At 47.2% G+C, this 17945-nt stretch overlaps 1 protein-coding gene across 5 annotated transcripts in view; it reads left to right on the top strand.

The window, feature by feature from the left end:
- Window positions 1-17945, top strand: part of ERGIC3 (ERGIC and golgi 3) — a 59184-nt gene that overhangs the window by 15596 nt on the left and 25643 nt on the right. For 3 of the 5 annotated variants that reach the window (XM_054045637.1, XM_054045635.1, XM_054045633.1), the window contains exons 4-8: window positions 40-159; window positions 2729-2822; window positions 4242-4407; window positions 5667-5724; window positions 17587-17601. In XM_054045637.1, the coding sequence (XP_053901612.1) occupies window positions 40-159; window positions 2729-2822; window positions 4242-4407; window positions 5667-5724; window positions 17587-17601 (453 nt within the window). The remainder of the gene's footprint in view (window positions 1-39; window positions 160-2728; window positions 2823-4241; window positions 4408-5666; window positions 5725-17586; window positions 17602-17945) is intronic. The other 2 variants (XM_054045636.1, XM_054045634.1) reach the window with 1 other exon arrangement.

The raw sequence follows: 17945 nt of genomic DNA, 5'->3' as shown, positions 1-17945 counted from the left end.
AAAGAACCTACCTTAATTCCCCTTGCTTGCTGGTTTCAGATTTGAGCATTGATGCCATGGATGTGGCAGGAGAGCAGCAGCTAGATGTGGAGCACAATCTCTTTAAGCAACGTTTGGATAAAGATGGCAATCCTGTGACCCCGGAGGCCGAGAGACACGGTAGTACAACGCCCTGCTGCCTTCCTCTGTTGGATGCTCTAATGGCCTGACTGCCACTGGTCTTCCTCTGTTGCCTTCCATAGGGAATCCCTAGGACTGAAGTGGCAGCCAAAGGGTATTTGAACTCTGAGCAGAGAGTTCACAGCAGTGTAATGCTGTTGTCTCAAGTGCACTGGTGTGGGATGTGCAGAGATGGGTGCTCTTCAGGGATCTGCCCTGCTCGAGCCTATGACTGAGCCTGGTTTAAGGGTGTCTGTCACCCCATGCCATTTATTTTCTCCTTTTTTTGGTCTTTGGGATTTCATAGGACCTGGTCGTTGCATAGCTGGAATACATTAGAGGCTGCCCTCAGCTCTGGAGCTGACAGCTACTCAGACTGCCTACACTAGTCTCTTTCCTCTAAAATGTATTCCCTTTGCTAACATTAGTACAGGGAGCACCAGTGTGGACAAGATACTGGTGGGCTTCGACCATCATGCCCCGACTTTGCTCAGAGCAAGTCTACATGAGATAGAATCATAGAATATCAGGGTTGGAAGGGATCTCAGGTGGTCATCTAGTCCAACCCCCACTCAAAGCAGGACCAATCCTCAGACAGATTTTTGCCCCAGATCCCTAAATGGCCCCCTCAAGGATTGAACTCACAACCCTGGGTTTAGCAGGCCAATGCTCAAACCACTGGGCTATCCCTCCATGGTGGCGTTCTGTCTATACTGGAGTTCACACTTTTGATACTGTCAGTGGAGCTGCACTGAAGTTAGCAGTGGTGGGGAATCTTAGGGATCAAAAGGCTAATGTGGGTGTGGGCCCAGTGCTTTAAGGTAAATGCAGCGGAGGAGGTGTGATGTCTGCATTTCTTGACCAGAAGGGCACAAAGCTCATCCATGTTCATGATCCACACTGACTGTCACACTCATGAGGTAACAAGTTATACCAGCCAACCTACTGGATGATCACCAGTCTGCTGCATTGGATCCAACTTCTGGATCCCACATGCTTCCAAGGCAACTGGATCTGAGCAATGTCCACATAGTGTTTCTAGTTCTGGTCTCCCGGGCATTCCCATAGTACAGACTTCCTGTCTTGTGCCCCTCTTTGGGATGACAGGACTCTGCAGTCCAACTTCCTTTGGCCCCGAGACTTGTGCCAAACCTCACTCCCCAGCAGCTTGTGTATACCAGAACTCCAACTGAGTGTGGACCTCTCTAGTTTAGTTTATTGTTTAATTCTTCAGGGGCAATTAAAGTAAGGGATGTGTAAGAACTTCTTATCCACATCCAGAGTTTACTATTACAAAGCACAAGAGATTTATAGATTTAGGCAAAACAACAAATACCTGAACATAACTCCCACCCATCCCCTGTGAGACTTATCACATGTCTCCAGTTTGGGTCTGTGGTCTGTCCATGTTCAGGGTAGGTGGGAGAATCCTGTCTCTCCCCTGCAGCAAATTCCTTAACCTCCTGCACACAGAGCCTCTTCTGCTTACAAGCCAGTCTTGGTCGTGAGTAAGGCTGCAAGTCTTTCACAGAGGTCATGGATTCCGTGACTTTATGGGACCTCCATGACTACTGCAGCTCTGCAGCCGGTGTGACTGACCCTAGGGCTACCCGAGCAGCTGGGGTGGCCCTGGGGCCAGCTGCACTGGCAACTGCTTGAGTAGCCCCAGACAGCTTGTCCTGGCGCTGCCCGGAGCAGTGGTCCGGGAGTAGCAGCGGCAGGGCCCCCAGGCCCCCCCCCACACCCCAGCAGCAGCAACCGCCAGAGGCCCCCAGCCCCAGAGCAGCAGCGTCTGCTGGAGCACCCCATCTCCCCAAGCACCTAAGATTTAGTTTGGGGTATTTTTAGTAGAAGTTATGGACAGGTCACTGGCTGTGACTTTTTGTTTATTGCCCTTGACCTGTCCATGACATTTACTAAAAATACCTGAGACTAAACCGTAGCCTTAGTTATGAGCCCCAGTATACAGCTCCAAGCCCCAGCCATGCTGAGTTCACAAGCCCAACAGTCTGGTTGCATAGAGGATGGTAACGTGATTAAGAATCATTAGCAAGCCAAGTATCAGAGGGGTAGCTGTGTTAATCTGGATCTGTAAAAAGCAACAGTGTGTCCTGTGACACCTTATGGATTAACAGACGTATTGGAGCATAAGCTTTCATGGGTGAATACCCGCTTCGTCTGATGACGTGCGTCTGACGAAGTGGGTATTCACCCACGAAAACTTATGCTCCAATACGTCTGTTAGTCTATAAGGTACCACAAGTCTCTTTGTCGCCTATTAGCAAGCCAGTCATTCATGGGAATTGGTTGGATGACTCTTCCTGTGTTTGCTGTCCCTGAGGTGGGAAACACCCCCTCCAGCTTGTTATACATCTCAACAAACTACAAAAATGCCAGCACAACTGGCTCTACACTGGACACAAAATGGAGTCAGATTAAAAAAGGGAAGTTCTAATCCATAGTGCAGAGTGGGATCATGAGTGATACAAACCACAGTTAAATTCATAAGATGACACAGAGACATATTCATAAAACTGTCACACTATTTGGAAGTCTTATTTTGTTTCAGAGCTGGGCAAAGAGGAGGAGAAAGTGTTTGATCCAGATTCCTTAGATGCTGATCGCTGTGAGAGCTGTTATGGAGCAGAGTCGGAGGACATCCGGTAAATGAAGGATTTCCTGATCTCCTTACTTAGGGAGGGGGGTTGTACGCTGATCCTGATCTGACAGGAATGGGGTGTATGCATATTCCTAACCTCTAGAATTGGAGGAGAGGGGTGGAATGACACATCCTTGGTGTTCTGACCTGCATGGGGGAAGTGGGGTTTGAGTGTGTGTTTCTCTAATATCCTGATCTGGACAGAGGTCAGTTGGGTGAGCCCACACTTGCATAACCTCCTGGTTTGTGACAGACCCCACGTACTTCTCTATTCTCCTGATGGGAGGGTGGGGGAAAATGTGTGTGTGAGTGCATGTGAGTGCACGATTTTCTGGTCTCCTGATCTCAGAGAGTGAAGTGGGGGACCTGTTCCATAACTTCTCAGCAGCATTTGCCCCAGATGTTGAATGAATCCATATTGTGTGTGAGTTCTCCTTCAAGAATTCCCATATGGATCTACAGTTTTGGGCTAAGCACTTCTGGGCATGTGAGCTTGGATCAGACTGGAAAGAAGTGTCCCTTGGGGCCTCTCCCCTTGGGTGGGATTCTCAGGGTATAGAAGGAAGAGGGTCCCCCACTAGCTGTGAGCACACTCAGGGCTAGTTCATCGTGTTTGCTTGCGCTCTGTGTGTGGGGCAAACTGGTGCTACATTGCTCTCCCCATCTTCTTGCATGCTCCTGCAAGAACAGATCAGAATCTGGCCCACAAGGTCTTGGATTCTTTATCCTCCCCTGTTTTTTCTTTTCTGGGCTTAGAATAATCCATCAGGTTGCAGCCCCTGCCTGGAGATGCTCTCTCCTGGGGCATTGGGGATTCAGCCCTCCAGCCTCCCCTTCTCAGGTAACAAAAATGTCAAAAGAATAAAGAAACCACAGTCCTCTGTCCAGAGTCCACCCTGGTCTCCCCTTTGATGCAGGGGAGTGAAGGGGGTTTCCTCCCCACCCCTTTGGAAGCCTTGGCCTGAGACCTGTAGACTAGTGGGGGTGCACCGCAGGAGTGAATTGTTTATTCATGGAGGGGAGACTCCAAGCCAGTAAGGTGAGAGGTGCATTAACAGACCTCCTTATGGGACTTCTCTGGCTGGTTAAAAAGTGATATCACCATGTTCTAAAGGGAGTCAGGCCATTGGGAAGATCCTCAGAGCTCTATTGTGAATGCAGAGGTCCTCTGATAGCTGTCAGCTTCAGGAAGGTATTGACTCAAGGCTGCTCAGCTAGGTGGATGCACAGCTTCAGTTCTGGGAATTTAATCTTCCCTTGACCCAGAGACCATCTGCTGAGAGAGACTAGTAGCCCCCAGTATGAAGGAGAATTCGCTTCTGTGTCCTCTGCAGAGAGATTGTTCCACATTTTGTGGTCTCTGCTCTTGATTTATGTTTGTCCTCCATTCAGGGTGAGTGAGAAGGTGCCTGTGCTTTTGCAGGTGCTGTAATTCCTGTGATGATGTGAGAGAAGCATACAGGCGGCGTGGCTGGGCCTTCAAGAACCCTGACACTATAGAACAATGTAAGAGAGAAGGGTTCAGCCAGAAAATGCAGGAGCAGAAGAATGAGGGCTGCCAAGTGTATGGATTCTTAGAGGTCAACAAGGTGAGAGAGAGCTTCCCTTGAACACTAAGCTGTGCCAGGCACCTGAAATCCCACCACTGTCAGTGACCAGGAAAGGGCAGAGGTTGGGAATTCCCATCCTTCCCCCACTTTGCACAATGTCTCCACAGTTCTATGGTGCTGGGACTTAGGTATGGTTAGGTGCTAAGTGCAGCATAAGAGCCTAAATAAAACAGCAGTTAGTTTTGCAAATCGGAGAAAGAAAAGCAATAAAAAGGAATGGCCGTGTGTGTTTTGTTGGCTGGACCTTTCAGAACGTGTGGGGACAGAGAGGCTGGTGGATTTTTAACCCATGGCCACCAGCTCTATATGCTGTCTAAACAATTGCTGAAAGGCCCAGTACAGAACACATATGGCAGGGTCTTGCTGGCTCTCATTTTAGCTAGCCTCGGTCTACAAAGGAAAGTTGGGATGTTCAAAGGGCCCTAAGGGAATTAGGTGTCCAATTGCTATCGAAAGTATGTGGAACTGGTGCCTAACTCCCTTAGGCCCCTTTTAAACATCCCAGGCTGAACTTTTAGTTATCTTTATTGTTTGTTCAGTGATTTATTGTCGCATTCAGCATCACTCTGGGAATATATCTTCCCCTTTAGGACCAACAGTGTTACTCCACTTTATTTTCCTTCCTCATCTTCCTTTTCTGTTTTTCTTCCCCCTTCCTAGGGGAGTCTCCTCTCATCTTCCCTGCAGCAACTTTCAGTTCTACTCCTCTGGACTTCACTCTTACGCCCTCCCCATTATTGTATCTGCTAAAAACGATCAACAATGAAATAGTTAATGTTGACATTAACATACGGTCTTTAGTGTTGACACCCCAGTGAAATTCAGGTGGATTGTGAAATTCACATCTCTCAGAGACATTGTTTCAGGCTGGCTGCATGTGCATTGGTTATATTTTGTTCCCATTTACAAGATTATATTCACAAGCAGGAAAGATCGAAATATATATATTTTAAATGAGAACTTAGATTCTGCACAATCTGTGTAGGCCCCTCACACACATCAGATCTGGTCTGTGAGCCAGGTGTCTGACATCTCTGCTCTACAAATTCCTGAAGAGTACTGATTGTTTTATTTGGAAAAAGGTTCTTTGGGGGAGTAGCTGGTTCACTGTGACTGTGTCAGCAGGTAAGTAACATGGGAGGGGGCAATCCACCTTTGAAAAGGGGACAGCAAGTGTTAATGCTTCACTTTATTATGTAGAATGGGGCCTTTTAATGAAAGATGACTGTTTCCTACAGGTAGCTGGAAACTTTCACTTTGCACCTGGAAAAAGCTTTCAGCAGTCTCATGTCCATGGTAAAGTATTTTGGTTTTTTTTCCTGTGGCCTCCTGACTTCCTGGCATGTCTGCTTTTCTCTTTGAACATTTCCCTCTGATTTCCATGTCATGAACCATGATGGATAAAGTTGTCTGAAGTAGCACTGCCAGGATGGGGAGGAATTGGCAGAAGTGCCATGGTAGGAGAAGAGAACCATCAGGAGCAAGTGGAGAAATGTTGGGTTGAGGAAGAACTGGGAGGAAGTGGGGCCAAGGAGGAGCCTGTCCCATCTCATTAAGCAACCCTGTTCTGCTATAAACAGCTCTGTCAGCGTGTTGAGTCCAAAAATGTTTCATGGAGAATTTTAGAGCAATTCAAGTGATTTTTATACAGAAGTTAGGCAAGTTAGTATTTCTGGGGTAACAGAGTGTTTTAATTTATGCCTTAATATATATTCTCAAGAACCTTTTAAAATAGATGAAAGATTGGAAGTATTTATGTAACTGAATAGTATGTTGCAGTTCCAGAAACATAAATGTTTGAAACTCCGGGGGTTCAGAGTTACGTTTTGACAAAGATTTTTAACTCTACCCTTATAATTGGCTGCACCATGTAACAACCCATCATGTAACACATACAGACCCATATTTACAGCTTTATAATAAATAGTTACATTAATGAGAAGTGACTTAAATGCCTATTTCAACTCCTCTGTGCATATGAGCGTAGACTAGCTAGTCCACTTTCAAGAGTGAGGTACTCCGCCAGTCTGTGGCTCTGTACAGTGGATGAGTTCAGCATAACTATCTGACTGTATGTGATTGGTGAGGTGTTGGACCCACATCAGGAGCATGAATATGATAATAGTGGCTCTAGTCTGTGTAGAGAGGGTGGAAGGGATAGAACGGTCTTGTAGAATGGTGGATAGAGCTGTGTAGTTACTATAGCCTGTATGCAGAGGATAAGTTTCATGAAAATATGCTTTTGACTGTAATAGGAAGGTCGGGGAGGAGTTACACTATTCAGTTCCTCATGATGCTGCATGTATGCACGCACACATCTTTCACTTTTGAGGAATTCCTTCAAATGAAAAATTGTTGAAGGAGAAGGGATTTGGTTGCAATAGAATAGAAATACTTTCAATCTGTTTAAAGAGGATTCTTCTTTTTTCTTGGTCCAAAAAAAGAAAGGGGAGCCTATCTGAAATCTGAAAAGTCTCAACTAGCCTATCAGAGCTCAGATTCCACATGGTGGCCATGTACCAGAATCCTCTTCTTGAGTTCTCAGGATTGTTTCAAACACTTGGCTTCTGAGATAAGTACTTCCACACCTCAATAATGCAGCTGCACTAGAGTTACCTCAGGTTCAGACTGAGGGACAGTCTTCAAAACAAGGTGCTAGCTGCAGACCTCAGAGTTTTCACCAGATTTCTGGCATTGGTGGCTGTATTCACTACAGTGTGTTTTTCAACCTACCCAAGTTTTGACAGTCATAGTAGCAATGGTAGATATAAGTGCTGCTTCAGTTTTCCTCCCTCCACTCCACTTCTTAGAGCAGGGATCGGCAACCTTTGGCACGCAGCTCGCCAGGGTAAGCACCCTTGCGGGCTGGGCCAGTTTGTTTATCTGCCGCGTCCGCAGGTTTGGCCGATCGCAGCTCCCACTGGCCGCGGTTCGCCACTCCAGGCCAATGGGGGCTGTGGAAAGTGGCGCAGGCTGAGGGATGTGCTGGCCGCCGCTTCCCGCAGCTCCCATTGGCCTGGAGCGGTGAACCGTGGCCAGTGGGAGCCGCGATTGCCTGAACCTGCCGACGCTTACCCTGGCGAGCCGTGTGCCAAATGTTGCCGATCTCTGTCTTAGAACTTCCTGGTAGCAGTGTTGTAGCTGAAAGATCAGGATCCCGGAGCTGATGGTCTTGTATAGATATTCATTGACAATTGCGTGACTTCAAATGCGACTGCTCCACACATGGTTAAACAGCCATTACTTGGCTGGTCTCAGTGTGGTGGTCAGGCTTCCTCAGCCAATTTAGGCGGCATTAGGTGGTGGTCAGTTTCACAAAATGTCCTGCAGAATGTCATATGCTCTGCTTTCTCAGTCTTAGGGAGTGGTGCTTTTGTTTCAGGATAGGGAGCTGCCATAGGTCATCTCACTACTTAAAGCCTATGAAAGCCAAAAGAAGCCAGGTCGGTGTAATAGTACTTGGGGCAATTCATATACCACTCACAGCTTTCTCCCTGTGATCCTGTACAGGCTATTGGATACTTGGAACCCAAGTTAAACAAATTCTTGATAGGTTCTATCAGAAAAGTGACTTTTCTACATAAAGAGATCAAATTAATTTTTAGATTTTAAGGCCAGAAGGAACCATTGTTTACACTTTTATGTGTAAATTTTTCTTAACACTCAATTTGACTCACGATTGTTTAAAGTTTTGGAAATTTTACCTATTTAAAGCACCAAGTATATATTTATATATTATTGGACAGGGCTATATTCTGTTAGCAGATAACAAATGAAATTAGATAATGATCACTTGCACCCAGACAACCACTAATTTTTATTTTGGTCATCTGTCCATCTTATCCATCAGAATAAGAAGAGAGAATTACCCTGCATTGGTTGAAATACTTTTTGTGTTAGAATGTTATCATCTGTAAATTTTAGGAACTCCAAAGATGTTTTACTGGTGGCAGTCTGAGATCTCAAACATTGGTTCCCCCAGATTGACATCCTCCATGATCATACAAATTTTATTTCTACACATAGATAGATGTCTTGTGATTGATTGGTTAGAACATTAATTTGTAAGGATTCAAGGTCCTGTCCTGAATTGTCAGTAATTCTAAAACAGGTAATGGCATTTTTAATGTAGAGTGCCATCCCCCCTTCTACACACTGCCTTTTCTATAATAGCCCAAGAGAGAGGACTCTACCCTCATAGGAAGGTAGTAAGCTAAATTCTACTTTTATTGTTAACTATTAAAAACAAGAAATAAACAGTGTAGGTCCTATCACAACACAATGCTATTCTGTGGTCATGTGCAAGGCTGGAAGCAGGCTGATGGAGCACTTTAGTCTTCTCCATATTGAGAGTCCTAGGCTTCAGTAAGCTAGTGCAAAAAAATCCAGTGTGGACTTAAGACCATTCTCAGTGTGCGTGAGGATGGCACAGTCATCAGCATACTGAAGATCAGTAGTGGATGCCCTGAGGACTTTGAGCGGAGACGTAGAAAATTAAAAAAATGCCCATCAGCCTGCTTCCAGCCTTGCACATGACCCACCACAAATCACCATTGAGGGACAGACTTAGGAGATCGTCGAGCATTTCTGCTACCTTGGTAGCCAACTTTCTCAAAACGCATAAATCGACAGTGACCTCCAACATGGGATCCAGTGCCAAGTGCTTCCTTTGGGAAATTGCTCTGACATGTTTTCACGGACAGTGACTTACGGCAGGACACCAAGATCCAGATCTATGTGACAATTGTTATTCCTACACTCCTCTATGGATGCGAAACCTGTGTGACTGTCAACAGCATCTCAAGAGTCTGGAGAGGTACCGCCAATGATGCCTCCGGAAGATCCTTCGCATCAAATGGGAAAATCACTACACTAACGCCAGCAGTCTCACTGAAGCCAGTGTCACCAGCATAGAAGCAATGATCCTCATGCACCAACTCCACTGGGATAGACATTGTGTGCGGATGCCAGACTCTCACCTCCTGTCCTCTACTCTCAGCTCACCCATGATCAGAGATCCCATGGTGGTCAGAGGAAAAGCTACAAAGACGCACTGAAAGTGTATTTCAAGAAAACTGATGTGGACATCACAAGCTGGGAGGGGCAAGCCGCCACCACCCGACCCCAATCAGTGCCACAGCCTCCATCAGGCAGTGGCCCACTTCGAGGAGAAGCGCTTTGCCCTCAAAGATGAAAAGAGACAGAAAAGGAAAGAAAAAGAAAGAACTTTCTCCCAGCAGGCAGCTGACCTACCAGGAAATGTCTGTACCTACTACAGGTAGATCTGTGGTTCCAGGATCGGATTCCTGAGTCATCTCAGGACCCATATATAAATCTGTGGCCTTGGGCTTGGTCCCTCTGGAAGGGATGTAGGTGATGGGGTTGTTTCCGTTGACTGTGAACCGCTCTCCGCTGGTGCGCTATGTTGTATTTCAGGCTCCGGCTGAGCCTCTTGCGCAGGTTTAGCTGCTGCTGCCAGTGCAGGCTCTGGCGTTGGAGTTGCAGGCGGGGTTGCAAGCACTGGATTCAGTGCTGGCAATGGTTCTGGGACTGGTTCTGATTGGGTCTCTAGGACTGGATCCACTACTGCTGTCGCAGATGTTTGCACGGGGTCCGGTTCCACCATCTCAGTCTGGGTCTCTGGTAACACAGATGGGGCCCTTGTAGAAGTCTCAGGGTACATCTACACTACAGCGGGGAGTCGATTTAAGATACGCAAATTCAGCTACGTGAATAGCGTAGCTGAATTCGACATATTGCAGCCGACTTACCCTGTTGTGAGGACGGCGGCAAAATCGACTTCTGCCGCTTTTTGTCGGCGGCGCTTACTACCACCTCTGCTGGTGGAGTTAGAGCGCCGATTCGGGGATCGATTGTCGCGTCCCGACGGGACGCGATAAATCGATCCCCGAGAGGTCGATTTCTACCCGCCGATTCAGGCGGGTAGTATAGACCAGACCTCAGGAACAGGGATAGGTGTGAAAGCTTGCTTAGCCTTGCTGTGAGTGACCATTCCCACCCACTTGGCTAGCTTCACATGGTTGGCCAAGTTTTCCCCCAGCAGCATAGGAATGGGATAATCATCATAGACTGCAAAAGTCCACATTCCTGACCAGCCCTTGTACTGGACAGGCAGCGTGGCTGTAGGCAAGTTAAAAGAGTTTGACTTGAAGGGTTGAATTGTCACTTGGGCCTCTGGGTTGATGAAATTGGGGTCCACTAAGGATTGGTGGATAGCTGACACCTATGCTCCAGTGTCCCTCCACGCAATAACCTTCTTCCTGCCCACACTCACAGTTTCCCTTTGCTCTGAGGGTATCTGGAAGGCATCTGGGCCTGAGGACCTTTGATGTGATTCCGATGCAATGAACTGCAATCTGTTAGGGTTCTTGGGGCAGTTGGCCTTCACATGTCCCAGCTTGTTACATTTAAAACATCGCCCAGCTGACTGGTCCCTGGAGCGAGGTGGGTTGCTGGAGGATGGTGTGGTGGGACAATAAGGTATCAGGGATTTTCCTTGAGGTGTAGGGGTTGCCTTGGGCTGCCCCTGTGGTAGGGTATTGGTTTGGGGCATCCCTTCTGGTATCCGCCCAAACTGCGACCAGGGTTGTTCCTCTCTGCTACCTCCACCCATCTTGTTCCGATTTGCCCCACCTCTCTGACGGTCTGGGACTGCTCATATTATTAGCATAAGAAGCAAGACTTTCTGCTGAGTTCATTTTCTTATCCCATAAACACTGTTTTACATCATCATTGGACATAGTCAGGAATTGCTCCTGTACAACCAAATCACACATCCCTTCAAAGCTAGTTACACCTCTTCCTTACATAAGCCACATTACTTAGTCCAGCTCCTCTCTTAAGGGTTCTAAATTTTACTCTGTAAGTTTCAGGTGTAATTTGAAATTGTTTCAAAACCAAATCCTTAAATTTACCATAGTCAGAAGCATCCTCAATAGGCATCTTGTTGAATATGTCCAGAGCTCTTCCAGTCAATTTTGCCATTAACATAGTCATTTTTGATTGTCAGGAATTGCACAGAGGGTGCAAAGTCTCTCAAAGATGATAAAATATTCAGCAATATCACTGGATTCATCATACTGTGGACATAGTCGCTCCTATTTGTGGATTTTTGGGGAAGTGGCGCCAGCTACTGAAGGGTTCTGTTTCTTCCACTCCATCACCTCCAGTTCATGCTTCCTCTCTCTTTCCCTCTCCTCCTTGGCATGCTGCCTCTCTTTCCCTCTCCTCCTTGGCATGCTGCCTCTCTTTTTCCCCTCTCCTCCTGAGCAGCTTTTTCTCTGGCCACTTGTGCATCAGTCTCCATTTGTTTGAATTCCATTTGTCTTTCATGTTCCTTCTTTTTCTCTTTAGCCTCCAGTCTGGCTAATTCCGTTTTTTTCTGGACCTCACTTTGTCATATTTGCTAACCTTCCCGTCCTTACCGTAGCCTAGCCCAAGAGCTAGAAAAAAAAAAAACAGCTTGTGAATTTCCTTGCTGTAGCTTAACTACTCTGCCCTCAGGCACAGAAAAAACTCCAGCTGCTCTCAGCTTAAATAAATAAATAAAAAAAATAAATATGTGCCCTTTAAAAAAAACCTCCCTGGTTTTCAAGCAGCCAAAAGGAAAAAATATGTCCTTTTAAAATCCTTAGGTCTATGCTTCTGGTTCAAAATGATCCCACCACGCTGCCACCATGTCAGGGTTCCACCCCACTCTGAACTCTGGGGTACAGATGTGGGGACCTGCATGAAAGACCCCCTAAGCTTATATTCTACCAGCTTAGGTTAAAAACTTCCCCAAGGCACAAATTCCTTTCCTTGTCCTTGGACAGTATTGCCGCCACTACCAACTGATTTACACACAAATTCAGGGGAGGGTCACTTGGAATCCCTGTCCCACTCAAAATATCCCCCCAAGTCCCTTCACCCCCTTTCCTGGGGAGGCTTGAGAATAATATACCAACTAATTGTCTTATCAGTGTGAGTAGAGACCAGACCTTTTATCTTTAGGACACTAAAATCAATCAGGTTCTTAAAAGAAGAACTTTATTATGAAGAAAAAAGTAAAAGACTCACACCTGCAAAATCAGGATGGAAGGTAACTTTACTGGACTCAGCTTCACAGTTACAGAAACAGAAATAGCTTTGTAGCATAGGAAAATTCACAAGCCAAAACAAAAGATAACCTAATGCATTTCCTTGCCTTACTTACAATTTTTGTAATTTTAGATGGATCATTTCAGGTATGTTTTCAGGAGATGATGTACCTGCCTGGTCTCTCTCTCTCCATCCGGAGAGGGAACAAAAAAAAAGAGAGAGTCATAAATAAATTCTCCCCCTAGATTTGAAAATATCTTCTTTCCTTATTGGTCCTTCTGGTCAGGTGCCAACTAAGTGATTTGAGCTACTTAACCCCTTACAGGTAAAGCGATTCATACAGCTGCCAAGGAGGGATTTTATGCTACCTTTATCTCTGTTTATGACAGCACCTAACTTTCTGCATCTGGACATGCACACTGCCACCTATCTCTAGATAAATATTTATCCACCATGGAATAGTCATTGGGTCAGACAGAAAGAGAGAGAATGAGAATGGTTCTGTAGTCCAGTCATTAGGGCATCCACCTGGAAGGTGGGAGACCTATGTCCAGGTCCCCTACTCCAATCTCTCTTTATTTATCCACCGTGAAACAACTTCAGCAGGAGAGACTGAGGAAGCCCCACATCAGAATATCACTTAGCTCAGTGGTTAGAGCATCCTCCTGCAAGGTGGGGACCCCTATTCAAATGCTTTCTCCTCCTTCAGTCAAGGACCTGGGTCTCCCACGCCCAGGTGAGTGCTCTAACCACTGGGCTAAAATTTATCAGGTGGGTAGTGGCAGCCCCTCCTCCTCCTCCAGCTGTTTTGTGCCTAACTCATTCCCCCAAGAAGCTGCTTAACTCCAGGTGGCAGCTGGTTCCCGTTCATGGATTGCTGAGCAGAGGTAGGCACCATCCTGCAACTCGGACCTAGGCACCACAAGAGGGGGCGGGTTTTAGGACACATCCCTCTGGTTGGCATCTGCCATTGGCTAGTTTAGACAGCTTCCTGCCTCGCATGCTGGCTGTTGTGAATCGCATTTGAAGGTGTCTGTCTCTCCCCATATATTGTAAAGGAAGCCTAGGTGCCTAGCTCAGGCTTTGTGGATCACAGTGTGGTTCCTGTGATTTTTCTAGGCAGCTAAAAATTAGGCACTGTGATTGTCAGTCCCAAATTAATAGCTCCTCCATGAGAACTGAGCAAGGTGGGTTCTCTCAGCTGCCATGAGGACAAAGTATATTTTTATACCCTCATCCAAAATTCTTGGCTGCTTCTGGCTTACTACCAAAGTGCCTGTATCAAATTTATAAAGCTGCCACTTGGAATTGAGTCCACGCTTTTACTCGTCAGAATCCTCTCAATATTCAAGCTAGATCAGATCCTTGTTTCAGGAGAGCAGATCTTCAGTCTCTTTAGTTCAGGGGTAGGCAACCTTTCAGAAGTGGTGTGCCGAGTCTTCATTTATTCACTTTAATTTAAGGTTTTGCGTGCCGGTAATACATGTTAACGTTTTTTAGAAGGTCTCTCTCTATAAGTCTGGAGGGGTGTGTGGAGGTGCAGGGCAGAAGGCTGGGTGTGGGGGGACTCGAGGTCAGGGCAGAGGGCTGGGGGTGTTTGGAGGTGCAGGGCAGAAGGCTGGGGATGTGGGGGGTTCAGGGCAGAGGGCTGGGGGGGTGCAGAGCAGAAGGCTGGGTATTGGGGGGACTGAAGGTCAGGGCAGAGGGCTGGGGTGTGTGTGGAGGTGCAGGGCAGAAGGCTGGGTGTGGTGGGGAGGTCAGGGCAGAGGGCTGGGGGTGTGGGGGGTTCAGGGCAGAAGGCTGGGTGAGGTGGGGAGGTCAGGGCAGAGGGCTGGGGGTGTGGGGGGTTCAGGGCAGAAGGCTGGGTGAGGTGGGGAGGTCAGGGCAGAGGGCTGGGGGTGTGGGGGGGTTCAGGGCAGAAGGCTGGGTGAGGTGGGGAGGTCAGGGCAGAGGGCTGGGGGTGTGTGGAGGTGCAGGGCAGAAGGCTGGGTGTTGGTGGGAGGTCAGGGCAGAGGGCTGGGAGGTGTGGGGGGTGCGGGGCAGAAGGCTGGGTTGTGTGTTGGGGGGAGGTCAGGGCAGAGGGCTGGGGGGGTGCAGGGCAGAAGGCTGGGGTGCTTGGCTCATGGGGGTGCTCCCAGCCCCTTGCCATGAGCCGCTCAGGGCAGGGGTTTGGGAGGGATATGCCCTGTTCCACCCCTTTCCCCCAGACTCTGTCCCTACCTCTCTCTGCCTGCTCTATGGAGCAGGGAGCACGCTGCCGCTCGGCTCTGCTCCGCTCCCCCTCCCCCTCGCAAGGGCCATAGCCAGCAGGGAGGGGCGGGGCGGAATGCACCACGCTGGGGGAAGAAACGGGGGAGGGGGGAAGCTTGGGTGCCGCAGGACCAAGCTTCTGACTCCTGCCCCCACAGGGGAGAGAGGTGGGTGGGGGGGGCTGAGTGGGGTGGGGGGCCGGGATCCCCCACCCCCACCGCTCTCCCCTGCGGACGCAGGAGGCAGAAGTTTCTACTTCCAGGAAGTAGGGTGAGAGATGAGAGGAGGTTTAGGGCTTGTCTAGACATAAAGTGGAATAGTGTGAAGTACAACTGATCTGATTTCAGTATAGACTGACCTTTGGGCAGGCCCCTCATTTCATTCCCACAACTCCCCTCTGTCTGGGTTGATTCATTCCTTGGTTAGAGCCCCATTTTCATACACAGTGTGTTGTGCCCAGGGCCGGCTCCAGCATTTCTGCCGCCCCAAACAAAAAAAAAAAAAGTCGCAATCGCGACCGGCGACAGCAATTGGCAAAAAAAAAAAAAGCCGCTATCGGTGGCAGGTCCTTCGCTCCTAGAGGGAGTGAGGGACCTGCCGCACCCGAATTGCCGCACATGCCACCCCTCTCCCTTGGCCGCCCCACGCACCTGCTTGTTAAGCTGGTGCCTGGAGCCGGTCCTGGTTGTGCCTTCCCACATATACATTTTGTTTTCACATACACAAACCCTGCTCTCAAAACACACTTCCAAACAAATGCTCTTCTAGACCGTAGTACACACACTGTTAGTTGAGGTCTAGCAGCACAAGCCAGAGATAGATGCATTACGTGAAAGGTATAGGTAAAGGGTCTGAGCAGTCTTGTTCACATGAATTAATTCCATGCGTTGCAGCCACAAAATTGATTGCTTTGTATCTGGCTGAAGTGCAACCCCCGATCTTTCCCTAAACCAAGGAACCTCTGAGGTCTTGTCTGGACTAGGAAAAAGGTTTGAGTTTAGGTTGGGTTTAGCAAGCATGGGCTAGCTAATCTTGATCTTAACTCAATCACTTTTCCTAGTCCGGAAAATGCCGAAAGGTAACTACTGCACTTCCCTTCCTCCCCCCTCCTCCCCCGCCGCCTTGTAACAACAGCTTCTCTTCAGGTTTTAGCGTTTTTTCACATTTTAAATCTTTCAACCTCTTTCGTGGGGCTGACTGAGCCTCAGAATTTTGCTTTCCGATCCACATTCGGACATTTTGAATTGCCTATTGAAAAGATTACATGGCTTGTGTTTGTGTTTTAGCCCAGATTTCTCTGTGAGAAAGATCAAGAGAATCCATGCTTTGGGACAGTTGGTTTTTAGGAGGAGGGCTAGCTAATGAAGCTTACTCTTTCAAGGAAAGCTAGCCCAGGGGTTCTCACAACAAATTTTTTGGTGGCCTTGGGGTACGTTTATACTTACTTCCTGGTCCGAATGTAAGCGATCCATCTTCTGGGATCGATCCCGGAAGTGCTTGCCGTCGACGCCGGTACTCCAACTCAGCAAGAGGAGTACGCGGCATCGACGCGGGAGCCTGCCTGCCGCGTCTGGACCCACGGTAAGTTCGGACTAAGGTACTTCGAATTCAGCTACGTTATTAACATAGCTGAATTTGCGTACCTTAGTCCGAAGTCGGGGGTTAGTGTGGACCAGGCCTTAGAGTGTGGCCACCAACTCTTGCTGGTAGCCGCTCTGACAATTTTTCCTAAAATACTTAATTAACTTTAGGAAAAACAAATAAATATGCACATACACATGTCCACATCATTGTAATTTATGTATGTAGGGTTTTTAGGGGTTTTTTTTTGCAGACTTAATAATAAAAATAGTATACAGTCATCTCTATTCTTTACTGGACCCAAACAGAATAGAAACAAATAAGTGAAATAAAAACTGTTTCATTAGAATGGTGATGAAGCACTGGAATGGGTTACCTAGGTAGGTGGAGAAATCTCTATCCTTAGAGGTTTTTAAGGCCTGGCTTGATAAAGCCCTGGCTGGGATGATTTAGTTGGGGTTGGTCCAGCTTTGAGGAGGGGGTTGGACTAGATGACGTCCTGAAGTCTCTTCCAACCCTAATCTTCTATGATTCTAAGGTGCTTTGCATGTTCTTGACTTTTTTGTTATTTCTTTTGCTTTTCTTTTGCCCTTGGTTGCAGGGCTCCAGTTTCAGGCTCACCTCCCACCCCATCATTGCTTCTGGCCCCCAGCTGCCTCCGTACCCACTTCCTCATCCAGGATTTAATTTGTCCCCCAGATTGCCAGGGCTGAGTAAGTCTGTTGTGAAAAATGATATTTCTATGTTTGTTAATATCCCTTTTCACTGCCTCCCAGCTAGCTAGCAAGTCTGCTGCTGTGAAAAGTGATATGAACAAACATACAAATATCACTTTTTACAGAAATAGACTTACTAGTTAGCAAGTCTTTATATATATATATATATATATATATATATATATAAAAAAGGGCAACCAGAAAAGCAAAAGAAATAAAAAAGGCAAGAATGTGCAAAGCACCTTACAAAAAACCCTGACATGGAGATGTGTGTGTATATTTGTTTTTCCTAAAGTTAATTAAGTAATTTAGCAAAAGCTGGTGGCCGCACTCTGAGGCCACCAAAAATTAGTTGTGAGAACCCCTGCTCTAGGGACTGGTTGGCAAAGTGATGATTCCTCCTCTTCTAGAAGGTGCAATTTTTAAATGCAGCCTTATCTGAATCTGTGCTTTTCAATGTAAAAATCTGAATGTTTCTCTTTTCTTTCCTTATTCCTGCCCTTATTTGCAGTGCACGCAGTTGAGCGTAAGTGATGCTTACTTCTTTCCTTTTCTATACTGTTCACTATGGAATTAATATAATTTCTGTTATGTGCTGTCTCCATAAATCCCCTTGGGGAGGGCACATAGAGCATTAGTATTAGGTTCTTAGCCTGGGATTTGTGAGTAGGTTTCAGAGGGCATGACCACTGACCCTTTCTTTGTCACTAGAGTGGAGGGTGGATCTGTTTTAACTGGGGGTCCCAGTATAGAAAAGGTTGAGAAGCTCTGGCCTGGATTACTTTAATAAGTCTGTAAGAGACAGGTTGGTGGATGTATTTAGTCTGGTGGACTAGCTGAGTGAGGCCTGATAACAATTTGGAGAGGTAG

Source organism: Malaclemys terrapin, chromosome 12, assembly GCF_027887155.1.
Source record: "Malaclemys terrapin pileata isolate rMalTer1 chromosome 12, rMalTer1.hap1, whole genome shotgun sequence".
Lineage (NCBI taxonomy): Eukaryota > Metazoa > Chordata > Testudines > Emydidae > Malaclemys > Malaclemys terrapin.
Note: the sequence above shows the minus strand (reverse complement) of the source record. Positions and strands in the feature narration are given on the sequence as shown.